The sequence below is a fragment of the Equus przewalskii genome, chromosome 14 (assembly GCF_037783145.1).
Source record: "Equus przewalskii isolate Varuska chromosome 14, EquPr2, whole genome shotgun sequence".
NCBI classification, from domain to species: domain Eukaryota; kingdom Metazoa; phylum Chordata; class Mammalia; order Perissodactyla; family Equidae; genus Equus; species Equus przewalskii.
This window is the reverse complement of record NC_091844.1, coordinates 30,891,245-30,914,543: the sequence shown is the minus strand read 5'-3', so window position 1 is coordinate 30,914,543 and position 23,299 is coordinate 30,891,245. Positions and strand designations below refer to the sequence as shown.

At 37.0% G+C, this 23,299-nt stretch overlaps 1 protein-coding gene across 3 annotated transcripts in view; it reads left to right on the top strand.

Moving 5' to 3' along the window:
• ZNF638 (zinc finger protein 638) overlaps positions 1–14,912 on the top strand; it is a 138,852-nt gene extending 123,940 nt beyond the window's left edge. For all 3 annotated transcript variants that reach the window (XM_070573815.1, XM_008535934.2, XM_008535935.2), the window contains exons 22-28: positions 3,907–5,131; positions 5,724–5,789; positions 7,462–8,416; positions 9,234–9,338; positions 12,053–12,154; positions 12,914–13,032; positions 14,593–14,912. In XM_070573815.1, the coding sequence (XP_070429916.1) occupies positions 3,907–5,131; positions 5,724–5,789; positions 7,462–8,416; positions 9,234–9,338; positions 12,053–12,154; positions 12,914–13,032; positions 14,593–14,658 (2,638 nt within the window). In that variant the 3' untranslated portion in view covers positions 14,659–14,912. The remainder of the gene's footprint in view (positions 1–3,906; positions 5,132–5,723; positions 5,790–7,461; positions 8,417–9,233; positions 9,339–12,052; positions 12,155–12,913; positions 13,033–14,592) is intronic.
• Positions 14,913–23,299: the final 8,387 nt, after the last annotated feature.

The window sequence follows — 23,299 nt, the reverse complement described above, 5'->3', positions numbered from 1 at the left end:
AGTAAAATTTTAGTCTTTTTGTATAATCTTTTAAAATTTTGTTGGGTTAAAACCAAAAAGATAATACTCAGTGTGTATTTTGATATTTTTTGAAAACAACTGGGATGAGGGAAGGGATATTTATAAAACAAAATAATATATACATTGCTTTATATTTTTAGAGGATGAAAGCTTGTTCTTCAGAGTCTTCACAACTAGTGACACAACCTTGTTTTGACCACATATAGTACACTCTTAGTAACATTCTCATCCTCATGAATACTACCCTTATCACCATCTTTGGCCCAATTAATAACTTCTCTTTTACTGCTCTTTGTTGGGAATCAGTGATTTAGAATTCTTTCCCCTCTTTTATGCTAAGTAGTTTACCCTTAGGTGTTAGAGTCAGTGTAGTAAGAGCTTATCAGTTTGAAAGAACAATTTGAAAGTATGTGAATATGGGAAGTTTATTTTATTTGATGCACCATCTAATTTTAAGATGCATGAAAAACAGGATGTCTTAATGGATTTTTCTTCTCAGTAATTAATTCTTATAAAATGAGACTTATAAATGGTAAAGATGATTATGAGTACATTAAAAAGTATTGGTAACTTAAACAATAGGTTTGCTGTTTGTGTCATCACAGACTTTTTTAAGTTGCATATCATCATACCAATATATTTGCATGCCTGAGAAGTAATACCAACAGCGATGTGACATAAAAACCCACAGAGGGCATTAATAAGTAACAATGCCACATGTTATAGACAGACCTACAGTTTGGCCACAGTAACTCCGACTGCTAAGTAAATCGTCTCTTCCAAAAATCATTTTATGTATTTCATTTGACAGAGTTTCTTTCATGTCTGCAAGAATAGCTATTGTCTGTGTTTTGGTCATTTTCTTCCTCTCTTTGTTTTGACTTCTTAATGAATTTACACTGATAGTTATATAATCTTACAGATTTAATTTTAAAAATTCTGGTATTAATAACTTCTTAATTCCCATTTCACAGTCATTTTTTTCTGACTTATGTGACATTAAGGTGTGAAGTGTGGCCCGAATACTTCACATTTCTTTATTGGAGTAAACTGATCCTGAGAAAGTATTGGTGTTTGTGTGTGTGTGTGTGTTTTTTAAAGCACTTGTGGGTGCTAATTCATCATGAATATGATCCTTTTGTTTATAATTAGTGTAAAGGAATTAAATATATTTCCAATTTAAAGGCAATCTTGTGTGAAGATGTTAATTTAATAATACCCTACATTTTACCTGTTCTCATCCCTCTCCATGTAAACATGTTTTATATATCATGTGATTAAGGCTCCAAATAAGGATGCTAGATGAAATTTTCACCAACTCATTAGTAATGTTGGGAAGTACCCAGTGGCCCTCTGAAATAAATACTAATCTTCAGTATTGTTAGATCTCAGTCTAAAGTTTCTCAGAAAGCGTATGGTATAGTGTTAACTTTTGTTCTCATGCCCAGCTTTCATTGTCTGCCTTTTCTGAAGATTTTGAAACCCTGGAATTATGGGGGGTATGAGAGTGAAACCAAGGCTGGGAAATTAGATACCTATATCCTGAATGCTTTCCTGAAATCCTTTTTTGTGCCGTTTCCCAGAATATGATGTGTTTTCCTTCTATCTGTTAAAAGATTGGTTTTTTTACTTTAATGTTAATATTTCATTTATTTGACATCTCAGACTGACTTTCTGAGCTAACTTGATGAACACTGATGGTTTTTCTCATATTAGTGAGAAGTATTAATCTTTGGTCAATGAACTCTATGATTAAAGCACTGTAATATTAAAAGACCTGCACACAAGAACAAATAGGGAATTAAGCCATGTTTCCAAATAGGTCCATGGTCTCTCCTTGAAGTGTGGATCTACATACTGATTCATTTTGTATAAAAGATAATAGCTTTCTTTTTTAATTGAAAAACTTTAAATATGCTAAGCGGAAGGACTTGCTATATCCTGGAGCCAGGAATCAAAATCTCTGTTGTTACCCGTCTAGCCTGATAGATTGATGTTTTTGTATAGCCCTAATTTGTAAATAGGGTTAATGTGCAGTTCTGTAATGAGGTGGGAATTTGAATTTACTCTTCATTATTGGAAATGAGGTTTGTAATTTAAAAATGAAAACATATTTTGAGAAATACTTACATAACTGCTGTAACTGAATGTCACAACTTTTTCTTATCTTTGTCGTATTTGTGCTTGACTACAAGTTTTATTTTGACTAGTCCAAAGAATTTGGAACACTTAAAATCAGCCATTGGTATTTTTTAATATAAGGGATGTGAATTATTTCAAATAAAAACCCTTAAACCCTTTCAGCATACAAAGGGTAGCTTATACAAATGAATAGAATATGTATTGATTAAGGTCTTCAGTTATTAGCTGTTTAACTTAAATAAATTCCTCAAACTGTTCCTTTACAACTCTTCATCAAGAGGTGTTTCTTTGATCTTTTACAAGTTTTCTCCTTTGCAAGTTTAAACTTAACATCTTTGGGAGGAGAACCAGTTTATTGGCTCAAGTGATTAGACCCTGATGTGGTAGCACTTAACTTTTTCCAAATTTCTGAAATATTAATGTCTCAGGACACAGCTACTCATCATCTTACGTTAACTAAAGGATATATGGCTACCCTTTGAGAAGCATATCAAGGGGAATGCGTTATTCCCCCCTCTTGAAAAGCAGGAGGAAAAGGGTCAGTACTCTTTAGTATGAGATATTGTTATGGCATGATCACTTTCTGGTGTCTGTCCCCATCCTGCTGCTTCTAATGTAATTTAAGTGAGTGTATTTGTTAAACTTTGTGTTGATAGCACGCTGAACGTTGTCTTCGGAAGCTAGGATTTTCCTTGTTACTTTTCAAGATAACCTCTGATCTATGGAGCGTTCATATAAAAATAGTTTATTCTGTCTCTGCCACAGTGAAAGTGGTTGAATTAGAGAATCACACAGTTTTGTTTACTTTGGATTTGAGAAGACCGTGATGAATAAGATCAATTGTATATACTTGTCATGTATTTCCTCTGTTTCTTCTGAATAATTTCACTTAAAATTTTGTTATGTGTTAGAATTTTAAATTATTCTCTGTAACTAGAAAGACTTCTTTTAACATATTCCTTCTCATAGTGTAGCCAAAGGCACATATTATAAAAGGAAGACTGTATTATAGAAGACTACATGTTGATGTTAAGGGGATTCTATCAGTTTCACCTCTAACTTTAAATCTTCAAACAGAGTACTTAAAAGATACTTCCAAAGAAAGGTTTCTTTTAAGTATTATTAATAAATAAGTTCTTGGGAAATTAAAAACAAATCTCTCTCACATCCAGAAAAAGAGATGACATGGTTAAGAGTATGGGCTTTTCTCCATAGTTTCTGTTTATGGTCCTTTTAGGTGAGATTCACTTATAAAATTTTATGTTTCAGTGCATGGATCATTAGTTTCATTATAGAATTATGCACATATTTTATTATTTCAGTTACCCATGTGGAAAGATAGGACCTAATAATAATTTGAGATGTCTCAAATTTACGTTCAGCCTTCTGATGTCAGTTGCAAACTTGACACAGAAGGAAAAAAACTGGTTATAATGTACATGAGTAAAAGGATCATATCAATGGTCATAATTTTGCCATTATTTCCTTTGAACTAAAAAGAAATCTTCAGTGCAATGGAGAATCTCTTTAAGTTTTATATTGTTCACGTATTTGCGTCAAAACATCTTAACCATTTTAATGCTGATTGGCTGGATTTCCCAATGTTTATCACTTATGCATCAGGAAGTCTTAACAATTGGCATCAACAGGATTATTTATAATGGTTGAATTCTCATCATAGTTTGATTTTTGTTTGTGTTTTTGTTTGTGTTCTTTTTTTTGTTTGTTTTTAAATACTTTTAGCCCTGACTTGAAAAACAGTCCAGTTGATGAAAGTGAGGTGCAAACAGCAGCTGGTAGCCCCTCTGTTAAACCTAGTGACATTGAAGAAGAATTTATTCCCAGCATTCAAACAGAAACTTCTGTACTGCAGGAAGAGCCTTGTGAGGAAGAACCTGAAAAAGTACCATGTGACTCTGACTTTGCTATGGAAACTTTGGAAGTTGAAACTCAAGGAGAGGAGGTCAAAGTGGAAATTCCTCTTGTAGCATCCACTCCAACCAGTATTGAATTATTCACTGAAAATTTAGAGGAGTCTGTTTTAAATCAGCAGATGTATACCAGTGACTTTGAGAAGGAAGAGGCAGAAATTATTAACCCTGAAACAGAATTATCAACATCTGATAGTACATTTATAGAAGAAAGGAACATCAAAGGAATTCTAGAAGAATCTCCATCTGAAACAGAAGATTTCTTTTCTGGGATTACAGAGTCTTTGATAGAAGCTGTAGCTGAAGAAGACAAACATGAAAGTGTTTCAGAAATAGTACCATCTGCTTGTATTGTGGCCTTAGTACCAGGAATTTCCACTGGGGATGAGAAGGCAGTGAGTAAAAAGGGAATTTCTGAAAAAAGTAACATGGATGAAAAGGAGGAGAATGAATTTAATACTAAGGAATCCAAAATGGATCTGCAAATAGGCACAGAGAAGGCTGAAAAAAATGATGCTAGAATGGTTGCAGAGAAGTTGGAAAAGATTGTAGCAGCAATGAAAGAAAAGCCTGCAGAAAATGCTGTGACCAAGGTGTATCCAAATAAAGGAGTGAGTCAGGCCAATAAGCCTGATGAAACTAGTAAAACTAGTGTGCTGGTTGCATCGAATGCACCTAGCAGTAAATCAAGCATCAAGGCTGGTATCGTTTCTTCTCCAAAGGCAAAAGCTACAGCTTCAAAATCTGAAAACCAGAAAAGTTTTCTGAAATCTGTACTCAGAGATCAAATAAATGCTGAAAAGAAACTTTCAGCCAAGGAATTGGGTCTACTTAAACCTACAAGTGCCAGGCCAGGCTTGGCTGAAAGCAGCAGTAAATTCAAACCCACTCAGAGCGGTATTCCCAGAGGAGGCAGTGGGAGGATCTCAGCCCTGCAAGGCAAGGATTCTAAACTGGATTACAGGGATATAACAAAACAGTCTCAGGAAGCAGAGGCTAGACCTTCCTTCATGAAACGGGATGACAGCAACAACAAGGTGAGGAGGGTAGGAAGAATGGCTCAGTGTATCTTTGAAGTGATTGGTTCTCCTGTTGTAGTTTTGGAGTAGGAGGTGTAATCTCCTCACTCTACCCGAAAGCTCCCATTTCCCTTTCTTAAACAATTCCATTGACTTAAGCTAATAGACATTTAGAATCATAAGCTCAAGCTCATAATTTATTAACAGGTTTGAAAAACATTATTTGAATGAAATGTGGTCGGAAATATAACTTTGTGGTTTAAGAAAAGTCATAAGTGAATCTTCTGAGATGATGTAGCACTCTGCTTCTGAATGGGAAACCATTTTCTCTCATAAATTGAAGCTTCTTTATCAGCTTACTGATTGCCCAACTTAGACATTGTGGATACAGGGAAGAAAAGATCAGTAAAATTGAATTTAACTATAACTTATAGAGATGATGCCTGTGCTGTTAAATGATTGTTAACTTAGTTTGGTATACCTGTTAAATATTTGCATAGTTGAATGTGTTTGGATAATGTTTGCCGTTTGAATTCTTTTTTTTTTTTTAAGAACATTAATAACCTAGTTGTAAATTTTGTTTTTCTGTATTTCTTACTTAATATTTCAGACTTTCGCTGGGCAAAACACAAAGAATCCTAAAAGCACCACTGGTAGAAGTTCGAAATCTAAAGAGGTGAGAAACAGTGTGCTTAATAACACTAACCCTTCTGTTCCATCCCTCCATAGAAGAGTTCATCTCCCTTATAGCTTATGTCTCTCCTATAATAATTAGTATGATACAGAGCAAGGAAGAGGAATGAGATGTTTTCTTTTTGACCCTACCACCAGTTTTTTGTTTTTTGTTTTTTTGAGGAAGATCAGTCCTGAGCTAACATCTGCTGCCAATCCTACTCTTTTTGCTGAGGAAGCCTGACCCTGAGCTAATATCCGTGCCCATCTTCCTCTACTTTATACATGGAACACCTACCACAGTGTGGCTTGCCAAGCGGTGCCGTGCCCGCACCCGGGATCCGAACCGGCGAACCCCGGGCCGCTGAAGCGGAACGTGCGCACTTAACCACTGCGCCACCGGGCCAGCCCCCAGTTTGTTTTTTGACTTTGAACCTGGCTAAATAGTTTGTGTGCTTGGTGCAGGGCAAAAAGTTACACAGGAATGGAAAGAGAATTAGAGTTGGAAAATACCTTCAATCTCATCTTGACAGAAATAGGTTATAAACACAGAATAAAATCAGATGTTGAAAGGACACTAGCGTTTGACGCGAGTCCTCCCCATTTTGTGGAACTTCCAAAGAAGTGGTCCTTCAGGTATGGCTCAGTTTAAACTACCTGGATGAGCTATAAAATTTACTTTCCTAGTACTGAGTTCTACTGCCAAATAAATGTCTTACATTTTATATTTAGTTGTTTAGTATTTTAGATTTCCACTGTTTATAGAATATTTTTTCAGTCGTTTTACTTTTTTCTACCATTAGGGGATGAATTTGGGCCTATTTTATTGGGGCGAGGAGAAGTGTTAGTTTAACAGCGTAAATGAGATTATGGTTAGTTCCGTTGGCTTAATAAGTTGGTAGTACAATTGCTTACAGATTTTTCCTCCCAAAATTACTGGGTATATATTCTACTGTGGTCATTATATGTACTGGTAATGGATCATTGATAGCATACTAAATGTGTAGGCTGCCTGCTGGGAATTTATTTTCTTTAGTGTTGGCATCATTTTTCAAATTACAGGTACTATTTATTTCAAGTGCAGTTGTATTTGACATTCAGTCTGAGTAATTTTTCATATAACTTTCTCAAAATATAAACTTTCTATCTGAATGTTGCATGTCTTAAAAAAAAGTGTGTGTGTGTGTATATATATATATATATATAAATTCAGTGGAACGATCTAGTTAACTCTTTACTCTCTAGCTATATTTGAGGTGCTTTTAGTGGTCCATTAAGTCTCTTAGAACACTTAGATATGGTTAACATATGGAATAGTAAATTCTTTGTATTATATTGTTTGATAAATGCTTTGAATATAGTATTTTTGTGCATCATATTTCAAAACTCATGATCATTTAGGAAATAATTATAATCTTACTGAATTAAGTAAAGGTGGAATTAGATTGATTTTGTTAGCATTTTACCTTTGGCATTGCGTACTTTGTGAATTCTAGCTAATTCTTTTGTGGACTTTTTAAAATAATACTAATTTCAGTCTTTAGGAAACTTCCCTACACTGAAATTCTCACAAAGGATACTTCAGGCACATTTACTGGGACTATTTGGAACCTAGCTAGTTATTGGTAGTTGTTCACAATGCTGTGATTGTTTTTTTTTTTTTACCTTTCCAACAGGAACCATTATTTCCGTTTAATTTGGATGAATTTGTTACTGTAGATGAGGTTATAGAAGAAGTGAATCCTTTTCAAGCCAAGCAGGCTCCACCAAAGGGGAAAAGGAAAGAAGCTCTCAAAAACACCCCTTCCTCTGAACTGAACTTAAAGAAGAAGAGGGGGAAAACTTCCGCCCCTCGTGTCGTTGAGGGAGAATTATCTTTTGTAACATTGGATGAGATTGGGGAAGAGGAAGATGCAGCTACACATTTAGCACAAGCTCTGGTCACTGTAGATGAAGTAATTGATGAAGAAGAAATAAATATGGAAGAAATGGTAAAAAATTCAAATTCACTTCTTACGTTAGATGAGTTAATTGATCAAGATGATTGCATTTCTCACAGTGAACCTAAAGATGTTACTGTACTGTCAGTGGCTGAAGAACAAGATCTTCTCAAACAAGAACGCTTGGTAACTGTGGATGAAATTGGAGAAGTAGAAGAGCTACCTTTAAATGAGTCGACAGACATAAGTTTTGCCACTTTAAATACTAAAGGAGATGAGGGAAACACTGGAAGGGATTCCATTGGATTCATTTCTTCTCAGATGCCTGAAGACCCTTCTACTTTAGTTACTGTAGATGAAATACAGGATGACAGCAGTGATCTGCATTTAGTGACTTTGGATGAAGTAACTGAAGAGGATGAAGACTCTCTGGCAGACTTTAACAACCTTAAAGAAGAGCTTAATTTTGTTACTGTTGATGAAGTTGGAGAGGAAGAAGATGGAGACAATGATTTAAAAGTTGAATTAGCACAAAGCAAAAATGACCATCCCACAGATAAAAGAGGGGATAGAAAAAAGAGAGCTGTGGACACAAAGAAGACGAAACTTGAAGCCTTGTCCCAAGTGGGTCTAGTAAATGAGACTGTTTTGGAAGAAGATCTGAAAACCATGATTGAAAGACACTTGGCAGGTAGATACTTGAAAGTAGTATTCTTTCTGTTTTACGGGGGGATTACATTTAAAATTTCAAAAATATGTGTTGTGGCATTATTAGTAATTTCACCCTATGTTGATATAAGAAGCCAACAAATAGTTATGGTCAGTGATAATTTCCAAAGAAATATGTACAAGTTGGACAGGTTTCTCTTAGTTACAGAGCAGGCCTTGCCCCAAGTTGTTATACCTCAAGAAAAGATGACAAAATCAGAAATTAGAGTGCCCAAATAAGAATTGGAATGAAAATGTTATCTTTGTATTATTAGGAAAACACACCTTTTCATAAGTAGAAGGATGTTTATACTAAACTGCCTCCCAGTTCTTACTTAGCCTTAAGATGTAGAAAAATTAGTGAAGGTACCATTTTGCTTTTCAGTAAATATTTTAATAGTATAGAATGGTAGATCAGCTTACTTTCGGTACTGGAGGGAGATCAAAATGATTTTCACTAAGAAAATCTTGGAAGATTTAACTAAACTAAGAATAAAAAATACTAAGATGGTCCCGCAGTCTTAAGGAATAAAATAGAAAAAGATGTATAGACTTCTTGGGAAAAAGCAGGTGGGAAGGTAAAGTTTGGAACAAGGTAAATGGGAAAATAAAAGGAGAATGTTTAAAACTAATGTTAAGTATTTTTTTAATAGAATTCTCATATTTTATATTAGAACTAGGTTTCCTTCCCAAATTTGAGTATTATTTTGTTTGCAGAAAAGGTGTTAAAATTGTTAATCAGAATTAAAAGCAATTTAAATGCTGTTACTATAGCAGTAAATTAGGCTTTCTCTTTGAAGCTAAAGTGCCAACCAAGAGAGTTAGAATTGGGAAAACACCACCATCGGAAAAAGCTGTTGTGACAGAACCAGTGAAAGGTGAAGAGGCCTTCCAAATTAATGAAGGTAAAGCAGGATTGGTGAAAGGGGGGAGGAGAGTAATACAACATGAGGTGGTGGTTGAAGTTCCAAAGATCTACCATCTAAGAAGAAAAGTAGAAAAACAGTGAACTAGAGTAATGGGTGGGGAGAAAGGTAGCCTTATAATAATTAGATCGGCATAAAGGTTTTTATCTTTGTAATGTAGAGAGATAATGAAACATAATGGAATGGGATAATAGAATGACAGATGATCCTCTTATAATAGAATGTGACAATTTATGGAAATGATCCATGAAAGGTTATTCCTACCATCTTGCAGCCTGAAGTAGAAATCATTTATTAACCAGCTCTTATTCGTTCGCCAGATCCCTTGTTTTGTGGATGTTGCCAAGCAGCCAGCCAGTGAATTAAATAAGATGTCTTAATAACATTAATAAAATTTATGTTGAAACAAATAGGGAATAGTGTCTACTGAGGAAGAGTACTCTAGTCATTCAATAAATGTTTGTCATTGTGTCCATTATATTCATAGCAAAATGCTAAAAAGGGTAGAAAAGAAGAAAAGCACACAGTTCCAGATCTCAGGTTTACTGATTCAGAGAGGTAAAGCAAAAAATCAACTATTGATATGACTTAACAGTACTGTACCATTCTCTTTGCAAGCACCCTCCTTGCCCTCTTGCTTTTCCTTTCTGTCTTCTCTAAGGAAAAATAACGGACTGTGATTCAGTTCCAGTTCATTGAATCTGATCTTAGTTGGGCCCTCAGTGCTGCTCCACAGCCTATTACAGGCCTTCTTCCTTTCCTCATGTCCTAACCAAGTGTAACGTAAGTCTTCCCTTTCTGCGTCACCTAGCCCATTCCTCACTGGATAACCTTACTTTCATTTCTATTTACCACAGCAAATATAGGATCTCCCCTGTCTGCCAGCTTACATTTACCTACTTTGGCTCTGCACACGTAAAGCATAGCCAAGTCTTTCCCTTTTGCAAAACCATGCCCTTAACTTTGGAATCCTTCTAGCTCCCATCTTTTCTTCTTCCTTTCAGAGAGCAAAGCACCTAGAAAGAACCACCTGTTTTCATTTCTTCATCTCCCTTTGAACTGGATGTATTTTGGTTTCTTTCTAAACCACCTTCTTGAAATTGATGTTGATAAAGAACCTTCATTGGGTTGTTGTCCACCTTGATTTAAAATCATTACTTTTTTTCCTGTTAAGATAGTCTTATTCGACTTCTCTGCATCATTTGTTACTATTGCTCATGCCCTCTTTCTTGAAACTCTCCCATGGCCAAGTGGGTACTCCTCCTCCTTTGTCTATTCTTCTCCATAATCTCTCCTTGATACTAAGCCATGGTTAGTGATTTAGTAATCTGACAAATAACTCCTAGCATGATTTCATGAAGTTTATCCCCCCAGGATTTCTGTTGGAGTAGGGCAGCTTCAGGTGTACCAGCTTGTGTAGAACTGCCTCGACATGTGAGCTGAAGAATAGAGAACTGTTTATGTAACAATTCCTGTTAATGGACAGTATTTTTGACAAAAAAATCTAACTTAAGAAAAGGTCACTTTTTAACAATTTTAAACTTAAAATATTTGTTTTAATCTATTTAAAGTGTTATATAATTTATTATTATTACATAAGTGTGCCTTTGGAGTGGCAGGAGCAAATGTGTTTGAGAAAGTTTATTACTCTGGTGAGGGAATAAACTTTTGGAGGAAGAGACTGGAGGCTATTTTAACCATTGGGTCAAGAAAAGGGAGATAGCCTTTTTTTTTTTTTTTTTTTTTTTACCAATTCTTTAGGACTTGATGACCAGTTAAAATGCAAGGAATAAGAGGAGAGTAAATATGATTTCATAGTTCCTAGCCATCCCCTCAGATTTCGTAAAGAGTAGTCCAGTTGCATGGAGAGAGCACTGAACTTGAAGTCACAAGTCTTGGTTCTAGCCTCTGTCACTTACTAGCTGTGCAACCTTGGGCATATCAGTTTCTTACCTCTCTTGGTTTTGCTTTCTCCACGTGTAAAGAAATAGAAAGGTCAAATCATTATTATCCCTGTCTCACGTGAGGTAAAAGCTAAATGAATGTTATATATGTGAAAGGGATTTGTCAAGTACTACACAACAGTAAGGTATTTCACCTGCTGGGGATAACCAGAATTGCTTGGAATCAGTTCCCATTTTTGTCATCCCCCACGATCATTTTATGCAGAGTCTGCTAGTATTGAGCGCTTGTTACATGTTACTCACTTTGCTGGGCTTTAATGTTTGTAATTTCACTTGGATTCTGTCTAACAAGGGTCTTAGTCCATAATTTTAGGCTCAGTTTTTCTTGGTTGGAAGGGCCTCAGTACAGAGCATCAGAATTTTCTGCTTATGTCCTTTTACCCTTAATTCACACTCTTCCCCCAACCCCGCACTTTGCATACACAAGTTAACTCTTACCGCTAATTCTAGAACTTGAACTTTTTCCGTTACCCTTTAAATTCTTTCTGGAACAATAGAAGTAAAATATACCCTTAAATCCATTTAATGTGGTTGAATAGACTTACCCATTTATTGCTTACGTCAAAGAACCTTGGAAGAATGGTCAGGTGGGATTAACCAAGGAGGGTTTACTTAAAGAGATGAACCATAAATTAATCTTTGAGAGCAGGGATTAGCTCATGTTAGCTTCACAAAGTCCATGAATCTATTTTTAATAACTTTTTTTCCTTAAAAAATTTGATGACTTAGTTGATGAGGAGTCTGGATTAAAGGATTCAGAACCAGAACGAAAACGCAAGAAGACGGAGGACTCTTCTTTAGGGAAATCAGTGGCACCTGATGTCCCTGAAGGTAAAGTAAAAATGACACTCTTTTCCTTATCCATACGAAATAAAAATTCAGTACCATCGTAAGTGTTCTGTTGTTTAGATAGTAGGATAACCTTGCTTAGATGATTATTTTAGAGCATAAATTAGCAAGTTTTGCACATTGGCATTTCTGAAAGCAGTTTATTAGGCTGTGTTTTTACCTGGCAAGGATATTTTTATTGCACTCTTGAAATCTGGGATATGTCTCTTCTTTTTTTCTTGGCTGCTCTGGTAAGAATTGAGGTATACTTGCCCAGGCAGAAATTCTAGTTAAGTAGAGCATGCTGAAAAGCTTAGCTAGCAAACTTTGTTCATGGCCACCAGCTAAGATGAGCTGGGGGCATCTCATTTGTTTGTTCAGCATATTCCTCAAGCAGGCGGCTGCTTATTGTTCTGCCTCTTCTTCCTGGTTTATTTTAATAGGGGATTCCTAAGAGGTTTATTTCAAAGGCTATCAGGATCTTTTCCAATAAATTGCTATTCTGAAAGAATTCACTGGCGTTCCTGGAGGCTCTGGAATATTACAGAATTTGTTAAAAAATAAAATAAAGATCTTGGTTTTGTGATTAAAGGCTTAATTGCTCTTGATCCCTGGATATATAGCAGTATATATTATGTTTATGTGTAAGTGTATACTGTGCTTAGTAGGTTTGTCATGTTTAGATCAATTAATCAACACAGCTATAGATAAATTATCATTAATTTTCTTTCTTTCTCTTCTCCCTCTCTTCTTGTCCTCTAGATTTAGACTTTCTTGTACCGAAGGCTGGATTCTTCTGTCCAATTTGTTCCCTTTTCTACTCAGGTGAAAAAGCAATGACAAATCACTGCAAGAGTACACGTCATAAGCAAAATACAGAGGTACTTTGTTTTATTCTTAACTCCTCCTAAAATCTTTAGGTGGTGGTATTATAATCAAACTACTTAAATGTCCACCCAGAATGTACATTCTTTGCTCTCTGGGAGAACTTTTGAAGGTTTGTGCCATTTTGTTCCTCTTGGGTCCAAAATCCTATTCCTCTCCTTCACTTGCCCATAACTTCCAGTCTTTATTCGTTTTCCTCTGGCAGCGTTTGCCAGAGTAAATTCTGCAGATCACGAGTCCCAAGTGACACTCTAATAAAGTGTGGGTAACTGTATATTCTGGTGCCTTCTTTCAGAGTCATGGACACATAGAATATTAAACTTTCTGAATTGTCTAGTCAGAAAGAATCCTCTTAACTTTATTTAATCCATTTCCTAAACTGATTGAATCCCCACCCCACCCCGACAATCTCACCCCGTCTTTTTTTAGTTGTGCACATCTTTGAGAAGTCCTACTCTGGAGAATCATCATTAGCTCTAGTTGAAGCAATAGTTCTGATTCCTCATGGATATTTGAAAGTTGTCTTACACATCCTCTATTGAATTTCTGGCACAGATACTCATTTAACATTTACTGAGCTGTTATTTGCTGGACGCTATTTAATCCCCTCATCAACTTTATGAGGTAGATGCTATCATTTCAATTTTAAAGATGAGGAAATAGGCTTAAAGAGTAGCTAAACCCAAGTATCATATCCCAAGGTCACATAGCTAGTTAGTGGCAGACCTAGGATTTGAACCTAACTCTGTTTTATTCTAGGCTCAAGCCCTTAATCATTGTGCTATGGTACCTGTGCTCTTAAGTTTTTCATGTCGTTTTTCCATTTAAAATCTTCCACTGGCTTCTTATTACACTTTGAATAATATCCAAACTACTTGTGGGTCTGTAAGGCCCTAGATGATCTGAGTCCTTTCTGCTTCTCTGACCTCACTGTTTTTTATTTCTCCCTGTGTTTCAGCTTTTCTGGCTTTCTTTGCTTTAAATATTTTTCATACGTGACAGGCCCATTTGCTGCCTTTGCACCTTTATAGTGTTGTTTTTTTGCCCTCTCCCAATCCCAACCCCACTTGTATAGTTGGTTCTTCCTTTTAGATCTCATCTCAAATAATCAGCTTCCCAAAAAGGCCTTTGCCTAAGAAAGACTTAGCTAAAGTAGAACACTCCCTCCCCCCCAAAAAAGTGTCAGCCTCAGTCACTTACCTTATTATATTTCTTTCCTTCGTAGTGCTTACCACCAACCAGAATTATGTTCTTTATTTGTTCTCTTACTGTTTCTCTTCCCCTACTAGAATGTAGCTCCATGAGGTAAAGGGCCTTACCTGTCTTGTTGACCACTGAATCCCCAAGCACCAAGCATAATGTCTGGTATATCATAAATATCAGGTGACTGATGAGTGAGAGGAAGGAATGTGAATGTAAGACACTGTGTTTCTAATCTTTATTTTGTAGGATTGGGCTCTTTTAAATTGTAAATACTGTGAACTATATTAGATATGTTTGTACATACAACAAACCACATCTAATAAATATTTTATATTGTATGTTGCTTTTAACAGAAGTTCATGGCCAAGCAAAGAAAGGAAAAGGAGCAGAATGAGGCTGAAGAAAGAAGCTCTAGGTGATTGGGGCAAAGGGGAAAGAATTCATTAGAAATTCGTTTAGGGTCCAGTTGATTTGTGTATTTTTGTTATCATTTAATTTGTAATTTTTGTTTCAGAAGCAAATATTCATGTTGTACAAATTTCTGATTGCCCTTGATGTAGAGACTGATGGGGAAAGTATGATGGGTTTGATTTTTATATCAAATCATCAGGCATGGAGAAATATCTTTTAGAAGTGTTAAAATAAATGTTCCTACTGTATATTTAAAATACCATCTTGTGTTTGTGGCTGATTTATTAAAGACGTGCTTGCCTCTGGTTGCAGACAGGCTTCTATATAACTGCTGTGATTTGGGATATTTGGAGAGTCTTTATATATTCCTGAAAGTCGTAGCATGCCAGTGTTTCAGTTTGCTTCAACCATCCATGTACAGGTCAAAGCTTTTTTTAAACTCTCTATTTTTCTGGATAAAACTAGATTATAGCATGTTTGCCCAGGTAGGTTTGAGTAAAACTTTGCTTGATTTTTTTCATGTGTTGGGAAGATATTTTTTCTGCTGTAACATCCACTCTTTCTGTCAGGACTCATTTAAAGTATCTCCTAGCAAGTCTTTTAGTATTAGCTTAAAACCACAAAAACAAAGCAGCCTGTATTTTCTGTGGACCAGTGGACTTGCTTTTTAGACCATTTGAATTATTATTTAATATATTTGTAAGAAGTTGTAAAGGTACAGAAAAATACTTCAGTGGATTATTAGATGCTGGACACAGCCTTTGCACTGTAAATGTTTAGATTAGGGCATGCTTCAGACGTAAGTCTGCTGATTTTGAATTGTAGTATCTGATTCTTCAGCTCTTCCAAGATTGGAATGCACCAATTAATAATGGAGGGTGAGTGGAGGGAAATGAAAAACAGCTACTTTTTTAGATCTCTTACTCCCATCACAGCACAAGAGTCACCTCACAGTCAGCAAGAGTGAAGTGAAGAACAAAAAGCAGCACCTTTTTGTTATTGCTCACCAAACGCACTGCACACTCTGTTCAGGCTTAGCCACAGCCTGGGCAAAATTATGAAGTACTACACGCCACAGACTAAGGAATGGGGTGAGGAGGAGGAGGATGGCTTGTGAGTGCCAAGAGTCTGTTGTAACTAAAACTGTATAGGTGAGTGAGGTAATGAGGGAGAAGAGCTCCTAAAAGGTTGGAGAGTAAGGTGCCAGCATGCTAAAGCAGCACAGTCAGTCAGAGTAAGTGGGAACCCTACTGCTGAAGCTTCTTTTCCTGAAACTGCTTCTGAAGCTTGTGAACCAGAGGAGTTAGGGGCTTCTTTAATCTTATTTGGGTCAACCTGGGAGTATAATCTTAAGAATTTAAAGTGTGAAACTCTTATCTCCTTTAAATTAGTTATCTGGAAATTGGGATTCTAAATTAGAATAAAAGGAACTGCTAAAGTATAAAAGTGGTAGGGGTAATTTTTGTGTTTTATCCTAGTGACAGATGTTGATGGTTAGCTATACATAGTAAATAATGTTCTTTTCTGTTGCTTTTTGCGCTTAGGACTGGGAATTTTTATCATAGGGCTCCAAATAGATTTGTGTGTGCTTTTCTAAAAATAAACATACACTCTTTGCATATAATTTTAGAATCGTTCTAGGCTTTTTCAGAAAACCTTAAAATACCTCCCTCCTTAATTTATACTACACATATGGGGTGTGATACACATAGCAGTTTCTGCTTACTAGTTGGTCAAGGTATATAATTGGATTACAGCTTACTTTTAAGCTTCTGTCATTTTATTATCTAAATACCAAAGCAAGAAAAGATTTCATTCAACACCACCTCTATAAAAGTTTTTAGATTTTATTACCCTTTCTGGCACAGAATGCTGTAGAAGTTTGCCTTTCCAAAACTGCTTTCAAAAAAAAAAAAACTTAATGAGAGTCAGGTTTTAAAAGCTTTAAATTTTTATTTTAAAGATTTTGGTTTTTTTCCTTTTTCTCCCCAAAGCCCACGAGTACATAGTTGTATATTTTTAGTTGTGGGTCCTTCTAGTTGTGGCATGTGGGACCCCGCTTCAGCGTGGCCTGTTGAGCGGTGTCATGTCTGTGCCCAGGATCTGAACCGGCGAAACCCTGAGCCACTGAAGCAGAGCACGTGAACTTCACCACTTTGGCCACAGGGCCGGCCCCAAATTTTTATTTTAATACTTTATTATTTGTGGGAAATATCAAGGCTTGTTAAAAAGAATAGGCTAATTTATCTATATATAGTAATTACCTAGTTTCAACATTATCAACTCAAGGCCAAATAAATACGTATATATATATCTATCTCTTGACTCTCATTTCTCTTGTATTTTTTTTTTTGAAGAGTGGCACCTGTGGGGCCCGCCTGATGGCACAGCGGTTACGTGCGCATGTTCCACTTTGGCAGCCTGGGGTTCACCAGTTTGGATCCCGGATGCAGACATGGCACTGCTTGGCAAGCCGTGCTGTCGTAGGCGTCCCACATAGAAAGTGGAAGAAGATGGGCATGGATGTTAGCTCAGGGCCAGTTTTCCTCAGCAAAAAGAGGAGGATTGGCAGCAGTTAGCTAAGGGCTAATCTTCCTCAAAAAAAAAAAAAAGATTGGCACGTGAGCGAACAACTGTTGCCAATATTTTTTTTCTTCTTCTTCTCCCCAAAGCTTCCCCAGTACATAGTTGTGTGTTCTTGTTGTGAGTGCCTCTGGTTGTGCTGTGTGGGATGCTGCCTCAGCATGGCCTAATCAGTGGTGCCATGTCTGCACCCAGCATCTGAACGGGTGAAACCCTGGGCTGCTGAAGCGGAGCATGCAAACTTAACCACTTGGCCACAGTGCAGGCCCTCTCTTGTATTATTTTAAAGTAAATCTCAGCATGTCATGTTACCCATAAATGTTTCATTATGTATTTCTAAAAGATAAGGATTCTTCTTAACATAACCAATAATATTAAAAATATTCCTTATTTAAATGAAAATCCAGTTCAGATTTCCTACTGTCTCAAAAATTATTTTTGTTTTGTTTTATTGTATATGAATCAAGATCCAGTAAGGTCCAAACATTGTGACTAGTCTGATGAGTCTTCTAAATTATTTCTAATATATAGACTCACTTCTCTCCTTAGAATTTATTTGAGGGAAGAAATGAGATGTTTGGTTCTGCAAAGCCATGCTGCTCAAAGTGTAGTCTTTGGATCTAATGCCAGTCCACGAACTGTCAGTAGCAGTTTGTGATGACTTACATATAGAAACTGAGAGTGTTTAGAAACTTTATCACAGTTTCACAGCGCTTTTATCTGTTTGTCTGTTGAATCTAATAGTTAAAAAATTGAGGTTTGTAAGGAGTTTTTCTTTGCTGAGGAAGAGTCTTCCTGAGCTAGTATCTGTTGCCAGTCTTCCTCTTTTTGCTTGGGAAAGATTCGCCCTGAGCTAATGTCTGTGCCCGTCTTCCTCTGTTTTGTATGTGGGTCACCACCACAGCATGGCAACTGACGAGTGGTGTAGGTCCACACCTGGGAACTGAACCGGGGCTGCCAAAGTGCAGTGCCCCAAACTTAACCACTAGGTTATGGGGCTGGCCCCTGTTTTTAGGAGCTTTTTTATTTCATTATTTGTATTTTATGAAGTATTAGTCTGATGGGAAATTAGGGGGAAAAAGAAAAGAAAAATAAACTGATCCATCACATAGTTTGAGAAGCGGTATTCAAGGGTTTCCCACAGTCTGGATTTTGTTCATTGCCACCCTATAGTGTAATTTTAACATATTCTTCTGTCATTTATATGTCTTATAAATTGGTAGTTGAATATAGAAACTTGACCAGAATTTGATTCTTTTTCTTTCTTTTTGGCAAGACTGCTTACGACAGTAATGGGGTCTTCCTGATCAGGTGGCAAAATATCTGATTGCCTTCTTTGGACTTTTAGTAGCAGTTGATATTTAAAGCTTTGATGCATTTATTCATTGAGGATTGCAAAACCGGTGATACTTTAACTCTATATTTGTTCTTCACGTGTAAGCTGGAATACTTTTCTGAAAAGAGAAACTTCCTCTCGTCTGCTATTTGGTTACTCAGTGCTATAATTTGTATAAGAAAGACATAATAAATATTTGATGCTTTTCCTTTATTTACAAGTTTTTTCAAAATGAGTTTTCTTGATATCCACCACCTGTGATAAATTCTTTTTAAGTATTAATTTGAACTCATAAATTTTTAACATATTTGATGTTGGAAACCTCTGCAGTGTTAGCCTTATTAATACTCAGATAGTCTCATTTGTGGCCTTTCTGATTTGGCCCATCATTCCTTTTAACATGACACTACTAATTTTTATAGGCTTCTTGCTATCTGTATGAAGATGTTGCAGGCTCACCTTGTACACTTCCTGCTCCAGACCTGCAGTCAGCCATTTCTTTAAAGAACAGTGGCTACTTAGGATGTTCATTGCTTCTGTGGTGGTTTTGCTTTTCAGTGGACAGAAATTGGAAATGTATTTTTTGTTTTTAAGATAAAATACATTATGATTGTACTGATTCTTCTAGTTCAAATTTGGGACTTTTCAGGTGTTTATTTACCTCTTCTATCTTAAATCTAGATCTTTTTCCTATGTTGGGAGTTCTAATTCTCAAGGACATCACGTTGATCAAATTAAACTATCAGAAAACTGCTCAGCTCTGTCTCACTTTATATACATCACAGTCAGAATAACAATATTAAGACCACAAGTAACAATGTGATTATTAAAAACAGTTAAAATTACTTTTCAGTTTTGCATTTAGGGTATATTCTAGTAAGATATACATTCAAATTATAGGGCTTTCAAGTTGCTTGGAATAGTTCTTCTTTGGTAGTTATGTTACCATCTAGATTAACATCGAGATTCATTTGTTTAATTTCATTTTTTGTTTTTAGGGGTTACATTTTTTAAATTTAAAGATTTTATTTTTTTCCTTTTTCTCCCCAAAGCCCCCTGGTACATAGTTGTGTATTTTTAGTTGTGAGTCCTTCCAGCTGCGGCATGCGGGATGCCGCCCCAGCATGGCCCGATGAGCAGTGCCACGTCTGCGCCCAGGATCTGAACTGGCGAAACCCAGGGCCACCGAAGCAGAGCGTGCGAACCCAACCACTCGGCCACGGGGCCGGCCCCCTTACATTTTTTAAATTTAATTTTGTGTTACTAAAACATTTTAAATGATTCTAAAGTCACACATATAAAACAAGGTATATTCAGAGAAGTCTGGCTTCTTTCTCACTGCATCCTATTGCCTCCCTTCCTGATATAAATAACCTTTCTTTGTTAACTTTGTGAGATATATATATATAAAAGCAAATTTATATCCATAGGATAATCAGTTTTAATACCTTGTGTCTTTTAATGAGTGCTAACCTAAAAGGGGAACCAGTGACAACAACAGGAACAGACGTTGAAGTAGGTGAGAGACAGGAAATGTCTGAATCCTGTGTAAACCTAGGAGGGGGGAATTTGCCAGATGCTGAACCTTTCAATTTATAGGTCACAAAACTGATGGGATTAAATTACAGTAAGTTCCATAGCTGACAAGAAGTATACCTTTTTTTTTCTGAAGATTTAATTTTTTTCCTTTTTCTCCCCAAAGCCCCCCGGTACATAGTTGTCTCTTCTTCGTTGTGGGTCCTTCTAGTTGTGGCATGTGGGACGCTGCCTCACTGTGGCTTGATGAGCAGTGCCATGTCCGCACTCAGGATTTGAACCAACGAAACTCTGGGCCGCCTGCAGCGGAGCGTGCAAACTTAACCACTCGGCCACGGGGCCAGCCCCAAGAAGTATACCTTTTGATAAAACTTTAGGATTTTTTTTTTTTAAAGGGATGGTTTTTATAAGAAGAGTTTTAAAGATTTAAAAAGAAAGATGGGGAAAAGGGTAACACATCCTATGCCACAGAGTCCGTGAAAAATAAGAGTAAGGTACTAGGATTGACTCCCTACCACTTTATTCTGCTCTGACATGTATAAATCTTCATCAGCAAAAACATTACAGGTTTCTGAGATAGGTGCTGAACTTTAAGAAAAAAAGTGTGTAGGTATGTGTGTATTTGTATATAAATAATGTTCCTATCCTTTTCAAGGGCTCACATGAGAACCTGAGCCAGTAAAAAGATACTTGACAACTTCACCTGTGGTAAATGCTTACTGCGTGGCCATAGACATTGAGAGTTAACATCATGGAGAAGTAAAATAAATGACAACAATTAAAGGAGGTGCTTGGTTAGAAAGTAAAGTGGAATTAAACCGTTGTAAGTTTTCACATTATTTGTGAAGTGGTGTAAAATTAACTCAAGATAGAGTAATAAAGATCTCTGTCTACATTAAAAAAATAATACAAATTGATATGGTTAAAAAGTCAATAGAGAAGACAAAATGGATCATTAGGAAATAGTCTAACCCAAAAAAAAGACAGGAAAGGGAGAATAAAGAACCAAAGAGACAAATAGAAAACTTAAAGAAAGATGGTAGACTTTTGCCCAACCATATCAGTAATTTAATTGAATGTCAATAGACTATACATTCCAGTTAAAGTGTTGGATACTTTAGGCAGGAATTGGAATTAATTGGTTATCACATCCTCATTTGGACAACATCTTTGCACTCTAGTTCGGCCCTAAACCTTGGAGATGAAGGATTTGATTTTCTTAAATTTAAGTGTCTTACAGAAAAAGTAACACAACCATTGAGAAAACAACTCTGGTTACTGTAGGCATGTAAATAATTTGTGTGGGGAAAAAATCTCACATATAAGATGAGCTCATTTCACAAACTAGACGCTGGAACTGGAGTCAGGAGTGAAAAAAGAATTTGGTTGGTAGAATGTGTGCTGGTAGATTTTAATTCTCATAACTTAGGAGTAAGTGAAAGTATGAATCGTGTTTATCTGCTGGACTGTGCTAAATGTTTTACAGCATTCTTTCTTAATCTTCAAAATAATTCTAGGAATTAAATGCTGTGCTAATACGCATTTTACTTATGAGGAAGCAAGCTCAAAGAGATGGTCATTTGCTCAGGGCCATACAGCTATCAAGTGATAGAAATGGGACTGGAAACCAGTACATCTTTTCCCCAGCACCCATGTTCTTCCACCCTCCAGAGTTCTAGTCAGCTGGTCAGGCCCCTTCGAGTCATGAGGATGAGTAGTTTATAGATAAACATAGCAATGTAGCTGTATTGGCAGGACCAGGGATCAGAGGGGGGAGAAGGGTGGCCTTTCTTGCGTGGGTGTGGAGTACTTTGTTTCAGTTACCTGCAAAAGCATTAGTGGATAACGTGGAAAACTCTGGTAGCTCACTGGTAGGACTAATCTCCAGTCTCTGGTGGGGTGAGATATTTTATCACTAATATTGTTTCGAATTGTTTGTAGCAAATGATGATGATAAAAAGCAGATGTAGTCAGTTTTGTTATTTTTAAGTTCTCTACCACCTGCACCCTCCTTTTGCCTCCATGGAGTAGACTGTGCCCATTGCCCGGCCTTTAATGCGTTCCTGCTAGTGGGGCTGCTTTCCTCTAGAGGTGGCAGCCCTCCTGCATCTGGGGTCTCTCCTTCAGCTCTGCAGAACAGCCATAGCCTTCTGAGCATCTCCTGACTTAAAACGAAAGGCTTCTGGGCCAGGGAGTTGGCTGGTGCCTTTTTGTAAAGACTGGCCAGTGGCTCGGGTAGAAGTGTAACTACAGCACCACCGCTCTTCACCCGGCTTGGTTGCAGTGAGCACAGCCCCATGGCCTCAGTTTATGTAGTCCCTTGAGTTACTCCTAGCCATGAATTAAGGACCAGAGAAATGATGCGTGGTCTCATACAGCCACCCACAGGGACTGGCTGGGAGCTGCACTCTGGTGTCATCTGCCCTACAATGGCCCTGGAGTCTGAAACTTCCTCGTTTTCAGTCCTCCAACTCCAAGAGGCCTAAGGGAGGTTTGCAAAGGTGAGGTTCTAACTTTGGCACTGAGGTAGTTATTCTGCAGTTAGAGAAGTGGCCTCGCACTTTGCTGTGAGCTGCTGACTCTTGTTAAGTGTGACCCAGCCAGGTTTTCCTAACTCAGCGTTCAAAGCTCTGTTAGGAACCTGACGAATACTTACACGTAAGGAAAGTAAGTTTAACAGAACACTGCTTGATCTTGCTATTTTTCTTCTATGAGCCCTTAAGTAATTGGCTTGTATTTCAGGGCTTTTTTATTTATTTAAGAAATATATTCTGTGTCGTTAAACTTGGAATTTTACTTGTTAGGAAGAGCTGCACATGCCAGAAGGGGCACCTGTGACCGTCGGACTGTTTAAAGAAAGGCAAAATCACACCTCCTTTATGTTCATCCAGGCCCTTTCTCCTTGAGTGGAATAGCTTAGCACCTAAGTGTTAGAAACTTCCAATCTCTTCTATCAAGCATGTCAATTAAATGGGCATACAATGTTGCTCCCAAACCTGAGAGTCTAGTGTTGACGTCGTGGAGTAGTGAAGTTCAGAGGTGGAGGTGAATGGTGCCTTAAGAGGGCTTCTGCATGTGGGTACTGCTGGTTGCTTATGAAGCATTCATTTCTCCCCTTCCTTCAGAGTAGCCCTGTGCTTCGGAATCATTGACCTCAGGCAAAGATCTGCACATGGGCCTTGATTCGTTTGAGC